This window comes from Limulus polyphemus, unplaced genomic scaffold, assembly GCF_000517525.1.
Source record: "Limulus polyphemus unplaced genomic scaffold, Limulus_polyphemus-2.1.2 Scaffold696, whole genome shotgun sequence".
NCBI classification, from domain to species: Eukaryota; Metazoa; Arthropoda; class Merostomata; order Xiphosura; family Limulidae; genus Limulus; species Limulus polyphemus.
Genome location: NW_013666306.1, coordinates 414087 through 426702, shown reverse-complemented (window position 1 = coordinate 426702; position 12616 = coordinate 414087). Strand labels below are relative to the sequence as shown.

Sequence of the window (12616 nt, the reverse complement as noted above, 5' to 3'; positions counted from 1 at the left end):
TCCTTACCTAACACAATATACTGCGACTGAGGTTGACTTCTTACCTAACACAATATACAGCGACTGAGGTCGACTCCTTACCTAACACAAAGTACAGCGACTGAGGTTGATTCGTTACCTAACACAATGTACAACGACTGAGATTGACTCCTTACCTAACACAATGTACAGCGACTGAGGTTGACTTCTTACCTAACACAATGTGCAGCGACTGAGGTTGACTCCTTACCTAACACAATGTACAGCGACTGGGGTTGACTCCTTACCTAACACAATATACTGCGACTGAGGTTGACTTCTTACCTAACACAATGTACAGCGACTGAGGTTGACTTCTTACCTAACACAATGTGCAGTGACTGAGGTCGACTCCTTACCTAACACAAAGTACAGCGACTGAGGTTGACTCCTTACCTAACACAATGTACAACGACTGAGATTGACTCCTTACCTAACACAATGTACAGCGACTGAGGTTGACTTCTTACCTAACACAATGTGCAGCGACTGAGGTCGACTCCTTACCTAACACAAAGTACAGCGACTGAGGTTGGCTTCTTACCTAACACAATGTGCAGCGACTGAGGTTGGCTCCTTACCTAACACAATGTACAGCGACTGAGATTGATTCGTTACCTAACACAATATACAGCGACTGAGGTTGTTTCCTTACCTAAAATATTTTACAGCGATTAAGGTTGACTCCTTACCTAACATGTTATACAGCGACTGAGGTTGATAGTGATCGGGCATTTTATTCATTGCCTCCTGGTAAACGTCGATAGCTTCCTGTTTAAAAATACACATACAAACGTTATTATAACACAATACTGAGCATTTAAAACGATTCTAAATAAAACGGACGGTAGCCAAGTTGACGTTGAAAATTATATAATCACATAAAACAAATAATATAAAATATTATTTCGTCAGATGGGTTTCGCTGTTCAAATATATTTAAATGTCGTTGTTACTTACCCAAGTTGATTTTTAAGTGACTAATACGATTAACTGATACCATACACTTTTAGGGGGCGACAATATGGGTATCCAAATAATTTGTTTTTCGTTAATCAAAAACTTTTTATTCAGATGTTAAAACATCATAGAAAATTTATATTCGACCTAAAGGTATGTGGTTGGATATCCTTTATATTAGTTGAAGTTTATCATGTTTATGGACATTCAACAAACATATCAGTGAGAAGATTGAAAAGGAAAAGCTAAGTGTAGAGGTAAAAATGAAACGTATAGAAGAAATGTTTAATGTTTCGCGTTTATTATACATATTATCCTGGGTAAGAATATATCTATCTATTCAGTCAGTAAAGTATCAAATTGCACATCGAAAATTTAGAATACGAACCTGATACCTTCCTTCGTCAGCGTATAAACGGCCCAGATTAAAGAGCGCCGATATTTTGGTACTTTCATGCATTTTTGGATCCTTGAGGCCGGCACTGTCTAACTGGGCACAGCGACGATACACCTAAATTACAAAGGCGTACAGAGTACGTTACAAGAATTCTGTAAGCAGTATTGTTAGAACACTTGATAGCTTTTCACCGCAATATTATGATAACAGTCAGATAGAACTCAGCAAATACTGCCCTGAGGAAACAACAAAACTAAGTATTTTTTGCAACACTGGTATAATGGGAATTAACTCTGACGAGTTTTAACCTGAAATAAACATTTGTATAAGCGCTTAGAAATAACCTATTCAGCTCTAAAGCACATTATTAGGTATACTGTCCAGCACTTTTAAAACGAGTCATAAGTGAAAAAATCCAACTTTGTATATAACAGGATGGTTCATAATTTTGTTCAGCCTTGCATGGCCTGGTGGTTAGGGCGCCCGACTTGCAGTCTGCGAGTTAGTGGTGTTGACGAGCTGTCTTTCCTTTAGTCTATCACTGCTAAATGAGGGACAGGACAAAATGTAAATGATAGTAACATTGAACAACCATGATTCATTACTTATGGGACTTTCCTATTCAAAATATATTTGCGAGCAAAATGTCTTTTTTTTATGCGTAAACTTGAACTTTAAGATGTGATTAATAATGAGTGCACAAATCGGATGCGGTTCGCCAATTAGACTACGCTGGCAAATAAGATGAAAACGCTAAACCAAAGAGAAATGATGTTATATATAATATTATGAGTTGGAAGGTGAGCATGTTATTATAAAATTGGAAAAAAAAACAGCGCGAATTTCTAAGTTCTCCAGCTTATTAACCAACTCTACTTTAGATACCATTACAATCTTTGTTTGCTTCAGAATTTCGCGCAAAGCAACGTAAAGGCTCTTGCATATAGCCGTTCCTAATTTTTAACTCATAAATTATAGAGAAGACAGCTAGTTAATAGAACCCACTGCCAACCCTTGTCTGATCGAATAGCAGAATTTTACAGTGACTCTTATAGTGCATCCACGTCCCCAAGAGCGTGAATTTTGGGCAATGGGACGCAAATAATGAATTCTCTAATTCATAGTCTGGGCACGGTAACTACAGGGCCACGCCCGACCCACCGTTACAAAGCTTTTAATATAATATAATCACTTAGGGGAGCCATATAACACTGCTAACCTACCAATTTTAACCAAATTCCTTCATACTAGTCAAGTTTTATTGAAAATAAACAGACGGCATTTGATCTGAGATTATATTTTCACTTCTCTTATTTACTGAATACTTTCCAATCTGTAAACAGCCATGCAAATTTTTAATTTTCGGTAAGTTCTCTGCTAATGTTTTAACAATGTTTAACACTTCGGGTCACTTTGCAAATGCTACAGCTGGAGGTAAATCTTGATAATCTTTTACCTACTTTTCGAAATTTGTTTAACACACTTCTTACATACCTTTTAGTTTATAATATTTGCATACAAGAGAGATTATTTCAAAACTAAATGTGCAAAATGTAGTTTTCTGTATTGTTTTAATATTTCGTTACAAGCAAGAATACAGTAAACGCTCGAAGGCCTAACTCACCTCAACTGCTTCTTGTTTTCTACCCAGAATTCCCAGCACTAATCCCATATTCAGGTGAGCCACTATGATAAAGAAATGAACATTAACAAATGTCAAAACCTCTTTCGTATTAAAAAATTTATTAGACGTGTTACAGGTCATTAGTTAACATATGATCTCTCTACCACCAATAAAACTATTTATGACTTTGACTGATTTCGTGTTACTGATTTTAATGTGCAATTTTGTAATTCAGAACGGCGAGAGAAATGTTTATTTCCTCTATAGAAGGTATACATTGCCATGAAAGCATACCAAGGAATAAGTTTATACGTTTAAAGGATGACGGGAAAAACTAAACAACGTAAAACCCTAAACATGAATTAACACCTGTCACACCAACCAGCTCAGCATCTTTTAGTACGGAGCTCAGAATGGTCAACAGGGGGATCATTCCGGAAACCGGTGATTTAGGGTTATTTCGATACATCTCGATGAATGAAACTCGGGACAACTTCTAAAACAAAAAGAAAAAATATGATATGATGAAAACTATGTGGATTATACAATGGTGGTACCAATACTTGGTATTATATCATCTTTCTTATATTTATTCTTTATTGCAGAAATGGCATTTTTAATTTGGTAATCGCTTGGGAAATCAACTTGTAATGTATCGTGCATCTGCTTCAACCTCAAGCATCTTTGGGCTTTACTGTGCCGTTAGTTTCATACTTTATTGAAACTAATGATTTCTTATATCTGATTCCAATCCTCCTTTTTGAAGATAACGATATTATTGTGCTCGTTGTTTTATGTTTTGTTGTCAATGTAGTAATTAATTGCGAACCTTTGATTCAGCTGGTATATCAAATCGATTGGGATATCTTCGAATAAATTCTTCTCTCATCCGACCTGGTTTGTTTGTTTGTAACTAAGCACAAAACTACACAATGGGCTATTTGTGCTCTGCCCACCACGAGTATCGAAACCCGGATTCTAGCATTGTAAGTCCGCAGACATACTGCTGCGCCATTGGGGGGCCATCCGACCTGGACTCACGGTTTAACTTAATCGCTACACTTAAACCATCACTTTCACAACCACATCTAGAACATTTCAAGCATGTTTTACTGTTACATCGTTTTACGGTACATTTACATATTAACTTTTCCATGTTTACTCTCATGGTTTGGGGTCAGGTCACAGGTCTGGTCCAATTACCTAGACTTCAAAATTGTACCAAACATCTTTTTGTCTAATCAAAACAACCCAAATCTTTCCGGAATGACTCACTTATTGATCCACATCAAGATACCGTGCTGGCTCGTGTGGCAGTTGTCAAAAGCATAAAAAATGAAAAAACAAAAAGAAAAAGTGTAAGCTTGAAGTAATAATCAAACACTTCAAAATAAGATTAATTAATAAAGTATTTCAGAAATTATCATAAAATTGTAAAATATTTCATGAAGCAATGAAGGAAGATTTTTTTATTTTTTTCAGTTGAGAAAACTATTTCAGGCCTTATAGCTTCTTTTACCAATACGATTTTGATATATCTAATTTTAATAAAACGAAATAATTCAAAACAAGTACAAATTGTTTTTTTATGAAACACTTATGCCCCTCATTAGTGTTCTACTGCATGTTTAAGACCGCTCGAATGGGGCGGATTTGCTTATACAGTCTATCAGTGACCTTTTGACCTTTGATTCATGGCCTTGAAAAGTTAATCAGATCTATAACCTTGTATATAGTACCTTTTATATACGATTGGTCAAAATTCTTACACCCAATCCTGATATATTTTAACCTCAAGTTCGGGAAGAACGTACGGACAGGTGCAAACCAAACACGCCCCGCTTTGCAATGCTTGCAGTGGGGGCATAATAATAAAGATAACAAGATTTTAAATAAATTAAAAGAAAATTTAGCATGTTAAACAAAAATAACATAGAATATCGATTTTAAAGAAAAAATAAAGTGACAAGGCAAACCCAGAACGTATAAATAAAATTTAATAAATTATGCAAGTGAAATCATGGGGGGGAGTCTTATATCACAGTTGCACTGAAACCTACTTAAAACTTGTTCATGAAACAGAAATGTTAGGTTTCAAAGTTCAGCCTTCAGGTATCGATGGATTCTGTTTGGAAGTTTCACTGAATAGCCTAGGAACTAACCGAACATCTGCCAAAACAGGTTAGTTGAAGTGTGACATAATTCAGAAAATTGATTGAACATAGTCGACTGAACATTTTCAGTTTCGGCTGTGATCCCATCTTCCAGTAATTGAGTGCTGAACATCTTTCGCATTGTGTGAGTTTCTTTTGTTTTAAGTTAAGCCCAAAGCTACACAACGGGATATCTGTGCCAACCACGGGTATCGAAACCCGGTTTCTAGAGTTGTAATTCGCAGATATACAGCTGTACCACTGGGGGGCACCATTGTGTGAAAGTAGATGTTATGGAGGTACCGAGGTTAATTATACGAACGATGTTCTAGGTCTTGGTTTCTCTTGATGGTGCTCACTTTGATGGCCATAACTGTGCATTACTACCCGAAATTAATTTCCCTTGTAACAAGCTTGTGTAAATGATGGCAAAGTCAGTCTCAGACAGTCCATCCATCTTAAACTTTCCACAGACCCTCAACTGAATATGGACTTCGATTCCCCTAACACACACCAAAGATATAAAGGTTTATTCTAGCTGCTTCGGGAGCCTGGTATGTGGTCGAATGGGTTAATTGTGATTTCAGTTTTGTTTGACTATTATGAAAATAGTTGTTGGTTTCGACATGTGGCTGAAAGTGAAAGCGTGCATTACAGTTTATTTCATTTTTATCAAACTTTTTTGTAGTATTTATGCGCGAACTCCATTCCCACATACATTTCGAAATAGTTACTGACACTTCTAGAAATTTCTGTAAATGAAGTAATGATTACAGAACTTTTTGATTCTTTCATAATGACAATAATAAAACAATTAATGTGTTTCTTGGTATGTAACATTTAGTTTTAACGACTGTTTCAGCTCAAACCATCAAAAATCAATTCCTTAAAAGACAAGTGAGTGTGAAATCTACCTGTCTTACATTCAAACTTATAAAATTGGAAATTACAACAAAAAACAAAGTTACATATAAACGCAAATAGCATTAAAGAGGTCAATATTCGCAGGCGAATGCAAACCGTCTCTGCCACGCAATCCTAACGGCCAATTTTGGCACCAAAAAAATCAAAAACTGTCTATATCACTACTTGGGACCTGCATGAAGGTATCTTTGTACCAAATCCCATGTAAGTTGACAGACATACACATGAATAGTTCAAGAAAACTCCAAATTGTACTTTTCTTGGAGAAACATTGAGCAAAAGGCAAAAATTCCAAAACTGTCTGGGACCTGTAAAGAGTATCTTTGTACCAAATTTTATGTAAATTGGTCGAAAAAAGGCTAAGCAATTGACCAAAACCCCTAAAATTATGAGTTTATTTAACCTTTTGACCCGCCTAAAAAATGGGCATATCTAATATTTTTGTAAGTATATGTATGGAACCTGTAAAACAGTATCTTTGTATCAAATCTCATGTAAATTGGCCGAAGTACGGCGGAGCTATAATCAGAATACCCTAAAATTATGTTTTTTGTGGCATCTTGACCACTATCATTATGTACGGTATTACTTAATAGTAGGGACCGTGATGAAACAAAATGGCGGCCATAAAAATCGACCGTTTAAAACCACCTGTCTGAATATTAACAATGACTATTTCACAGTATAGGCTGCCTAAATCGCTATATACATGTTTATAGAATGAATCAAAATCTCACTATTTCAACGAATTTTCATCTAAGTAAGTAAGTGACTTTTCCAGACAAGTGTACAGAAAAAATTACAAACCTTATCGCTCTAATTCTTTCGCAGAACTCTTCCGTCTGAGGTCCCAATGATTCCTTTCTTGTACCGAAAAGGATACTAGTATATATATATATATATTATATATAAAATGGTCGTTGCTCTACTTTGGGCATATAATTAGCTTTGAGGGTAGGTTGGTAGAGATCCTGATGAGTAATACAATCGAATCGGTTGTACGCGCGTCTCACGCTTGGTATTGCTGGTGCACAAAAACATTGCTATTAAAAAGGAAACAAACAAGTATAATAAAAACTTCTAAATTTTATAAAGACAAGTAGGGATCGACATATACATAACCTAGCTAGCTATGGTAATAAAGAACGTTTTAATTTTACAAAAGTATTGAAACAAGAAAGTCAAAACTAAAAAAACTGAGTTAATTAAAATTCCAAAAATGTTATCCCTACTTTGGCAAATCACTGGAATTATGCTAGTCTGAGCCAGAGTAGGGATAAAAATGTTAAAATTTAAGTGACTTTCTTGTTTCAATACTTTCTATATTACTATAGTTTTTTAGGTTATGCATATATCGATCCTTACTTGTCTTCATAAAATTTATTTTTTTTCATTATACTTGTAATTACTACAAGTGGGCAAGTCTACCATTTGTATTTGTCAATGTGTGGAGCCTGTAGAAAAGTATCTTTGTACCAAATCACATTTAAATTTGTAAAAATAAGGCCTAGTAATTCACCAAAACCCCATAATTATGCTTTCTTGGGAACTTTGCCCTCCCTTAAAAGTTTCAAAATAGGCAAATCCAAATTTTTTGTATGCGATTCTGTTGGGCGCATCAAAATTTATATGTGTGCTAATTTTTATCTTGATTACTATAAATATGACCGCACCTTATCCGAAAATATACATTTTTGAGTTGTTTGACCTTTGACCTCATAAAAATCCTTAAAAAGGTCTAAATAATAAAAAACAACAACATGAAATGGAAATCTGGGCGTATTGAACAAAGTTATAACCCTTCTAAGTTTCAAGTTAATTCGTCGAGAAATAAAGAAATGGCAATCGATTGAAAAGTGTTTGGAAGAAAAAAAAGAAAGAAGAAACAATAGAAAAACTCTTTGTGGAGACATAAATACTCCTTACGGCCATGTTATAATATGAACAGAAAATCATATTCGTGTAATTTAAAATCATCAGTTTGTCTTTTGTATCTGCAAACAATCCTTACTTTTTTTTCTAGTTCAAATAAATATTCTAAACCTTATTTTGACAGAGAAGACATATACTAAACGAAATACTGGTCTAAAAAAACAACCTATTCTTTACCAATGCTAGTGGTATTTTAATGTAATTGTTATGTCTTCTTTAATATGAGCAAGTATTTTTATTGTAGGTTATTTTAATCATATCATGACTGTTCTTATCTCGTGACAAGGCAACACTGAGTGACGAGCCACATGTGTCGTACAATTGATCTCCTGTAGGGTAATAACCGGCTAGTAGCTTTACTGGTATAGACCAAAATGCTTTAGCGTTCTATTGTTTTAACACAAGGTAAATTACCGCATAGTATTCGAATATTTAAAAGTAATTAAATTTACTGTGCTTGAGCATGCACAAAATACAGGTCTTGTAATTGAAAAAAAAAAAGTCGAAGGTATAGGATAACTGCTATTGTAGCACGTTATCCCTCCCGTATTTTAATATAATTGTTATGTCTTCTTTAATATGAGCAAGTATTTTTATTGTAGGTTATTTTAATCATATCATGACTGTTTTTATCTCGTGACAAGGCAACACTGAGTGACGAGCATATGCTTATTAAAAAGTAAACTTCACTTGCATAACTATTATAAGAGCTTATTAGTTAGAAAGGAGGTTGGGTAATTCACCATGTTATTGGAATAGAAAGGTAAATGGGAATTTTTTATTAGTTATTTAATAGGGTATTTAGCCCCTAGTCTGCTTAAATTTTATGGTGTTTTTATGGAGATATGATCGTTATAGAGGCTAGAATGCAACTTTCAGGAGATAAGTTTCATTTATCACCCCCCTCCCATCCCCTTCCTTTAGGCTATATTTAGTTACTGTTGTTTTTATTGCTTTCAAGCTACAATAGAAGAAACTACCTTTTCAACACTAGCCACAGACAGTGAACAGTACTTTCAATTGATAGGAGTTATGGACTTGAGCACATGTAGTTGCTTCAAATTTTAATTCACAGTTTCATTACATTTGAGGTTTGTAAATAAAAGTTTAATTCTGATAGACGGATTATTCTCACCACTGTGTGGGGTCTGCTTCAGATATATTTTACCGTTCTCACTTCTAGTTTGTAACATCCTTATATTTGTACACGCGACGCTATTTACTTGTGGCTTAACTTTTTCAAATTGTATGTTAACATATAAGGCCTAGCTTCTAAAAAATATTTATGAACACTTATCTTTTAATCGTTATCATTGCGTATAAGTAATTAAAATGAACACTAGGGAGCTACTGACTTTAATTATCGAACAGTACTGGTGCATTATCATAGCTAGAATACAGAAACTATCCCTCAATTGTTTTACAGAGGAATTAAGATTTATTCAGTCGGACCATTGTTCTTTCTATATAATCTAAACAACAAAAGAAACATATCTCGAAGAAAAATAACATTGACTGAAGGCAAAAGTTTCTGTAAAAACTAACGTTTCTATCAAAATTTTAAGTGTTCTAATTAATGATGTTAACGCGAACACAGAAATAAACGAAACTGGATACATACTTGCCAGTCGGGGTCGAAATTGGATTGCAAGCTTGTAACTCTGCAAGGCTTCTTCGTACCGTCCTTGTTCTTGAAGCAAGATACCCCTAGTAAGGGCAGGTAAAACAGAAAGTTGCTTGTAAATATATGCATGATCATCAGATCAAAGACATAAATATCATTTTACGTAAAAATAATAATGAAAATGAGTCTATCAAAAAATATTTTTTTAGCTATTTAACATAAGTGTCAGAAACTTTCTTGTTCGTGCATAACGTTTATGCTGTTGATGAGAAACATAGTTACCTATGAACTGTAAAAGGACAATTTGAGTAAACTTATTAGTTTTTGTTTAAAATTGATACAGATACAAGTTTACACATGAAAGTGAAATAATTTATTGAAGAAGCTTAATAAGCACTAAATAATAATAACATTCCTTGCGGATAATATAAAATTTCGGTTTTAAACATTTAGTTTTAAACCACTATTAAAACTGGGTTCCAAACTTTTAGTATTAATCTATTGTTAAAATCGAGTCTCAAACTTTTAATATTAAACGATTGTTAAAGCTGGTTTCCAAACTTTGAATATTAAATCACTCTTAAAACAATTCCAAACATTTAGTGTTAAACTACTTTTAAAACAGTTTTACATTTTCAGCATTAAACCATTGTTAAAACTGAGTTTCAAACGGTCGCTTAATTTAACTAAATGAGCTTAGTCTAGAACACTTACAGATTATAATGAACATCTGCCATATTTGATCGATAACTCAGTGCTTTCTTGTAAGCCCATTCTGCTTTGCTCTTCTTGCCTTGAGCACTCAAAATGTTGGCCAAATTTCCGTAAGCTATATTTGAAAATACGAAATAAATTATATTGTACATTTGCTACTAAGAGAACATGTTAATAGCATTCTACAGGGTGACCGAAAAGTAATAGGACTCTAATGTATCATAAATGTAATTGTTTACATCAGTACAGAAAATGTAGCAAAAGTAATTGACACAATGAAATAGACCTCTTTAAACAAATCTATTCAATTTACATGTGCGTTCACAGCATGTTTTCTAAGCAGATACTACCACCAGAAAGGCTTTATCGTGTGCATGTTTTACGCTCCTTGTACTTCTGGGCCATCCTGTATGTTTTTAACTTTTTTATCATTTACTTACAAATGTCACGTTCGTAATTCCAAACATGTCACACTTAAATGCTTCTATCTAAAATATATATCCTGAACGCATTTTTTAAAATTAACATAGGTTTAAGATTTAGCTTATAAATTTTCATGAAAGCAATACTGTAGTCACTAATTTCAAACTTATTAATTGTACACTATAACTGTTAAAAAACAACATTTGTGAAATCCTGTTTGTGATTATTATGTTTATATATAAATATATAACTAATTTAAGATATCTGTTCAAGTATGCCTATGAGAGATAGCTTTTTATTTGAAATAAGTTGATGTTTATATATTCATTTACAGACTATAACTTTTAAGGGTCATATATATGCTCAACAGCACTCTTATAGGCCTAATATTTGTGATAAAACATCTCCAGTCTAGCATTATTTTCTTTTAACTCGAATATTAGGCCTATTGATCTATCGCTTCGTCAGCTTTCAGCGTTTAACATCACACTTCACCGACATGTACACGACTTTACACAAGAAATCAAGCTATGATATTCTAAAAATAAAAAAAAGTAAATAAAAAATCCACTCGACAAATATAAAAACAACAAACAGCTTTAATATAAAAATAATTACGACGCTATGGTAGATTTCGCTTTGGCTATATATGTAAGAAGTGAAAACTATTTTGTCATGGTAGATTGTATTGTTCATGATCTAATGTGTCGGGGCATGCTGAGTGTTGTACATCTAAACTAGACACTAATAATATATTCAGAGAATAAAAAATATTAATCTGGCCCTATTAGATAATCAGTAGAAAACGACCTGCATTTTCTCAAAAAATACAGCTTAAATCATCGTTAACACTAAAACCTAAAAATAGCCGATATATTTAAATAAACTCGTTAATAAAACATAGAAAAACGAATCAAAAACGCATATCAAATAAATAAAGCGTTTTTTTCTCAAAACAAAGGGTTAAAAATGGAGCTCCGCTTGTGATATATATCTGTACTGTATGTGAAAGTATTTTGTTTGCTTACTTATAATGTATTGGCTAAGGAACATAATTATGTAATAATAACAATAAACCAAAATCCAAGGAGAGAAACAACAACAAAACGAAAAACCCTAGTGATGACCTCTGATATTCTACACGCATTCGCCTCGAACAAATTGCTAAGTGGTATATATATATATATCTTTAGAGTAAAATTTATAAAGAGATACATAAACTGTTGTAGAGATCCATATTCTTATATTTGATATTTGCACGTATGTGCCAAAAAACAGTAAGAACGAATTCATATTAAAAAGTCAAAGGAGGGAGTTAAATGCAAGATTAGAATGAAAACTGTTTCACTGTAGAGGAAGATAGAGAGAAAAAAAAAACAGATGGTTCATGGAAGGTAAGCAGGTGAGGTGAATGTAGGAAAAAAAGTCACAATTTGAAAATTTATATTTAAAGCTTTAAATTCATAGAAGAATTATTGAATTATTCCACTCATTCACGTGATGATTGACCTCATATATGCCTGAAAAGTGCACTTGACTCTGCATTATATATAAATACACTTGTCAAGTTAACAAACTGTTTGTAAAATGCTGTTTGATCAAAAAGCATGACACTATGAATCTTAATAAAGAAATGCTTAGATTAGATGATGTGTTAATAAATTCATTACATAATGTATAATATATATAATGTACATAATATATAATGTAAGAGGAGCCTTCTAGGATCGTAATCCGAACTGATCTCATGTGAGGTCAGGTTAGGCACCACGTTCCTCAGGTCATATGTAAAGCCGTGTTCGTCAAGTAGCCCTGTTCTTCATTTACTTATATATATATATATATAT

The 12616-nt window shown here is 33.5% G+C and overlaps 1 protein-coding gene across 1 annotated transcript in view; it reads right to left on the bottom strand.

The window, feature by feature from the left end:
• LOC106460037 (transmembrane and TPR repeat-containing protein 2-like) overlaps window positions 1-12616 on the bottom strand; it is a 293344-nt gene that overhangs the window by 13669 nt on the left and 267059 nt on the right. The window contains exons 6-10 of the mRNA XM_022386643.1: window positions 10347-10461; window positions 9630-9715; window positions 3000-3061; window positions 1367-1489; window positions 711-789 (exon numbers count right to left, since the gene is read on the bottom strand). Coding sequence (XP_022242351.1) covers window positions 711-789; window positions 1367-1489; window positions 3000-3061; window positions 9630-9715; window positions 10347-10461 — 465 coding nt within the window. The remainder of the gene's footprint in view (window positions 1-710; window positions 790-1366; window positions 1490-2999; window positions 3062-9629; window positions 9716-10346; window positions 10462-12616) is intronic.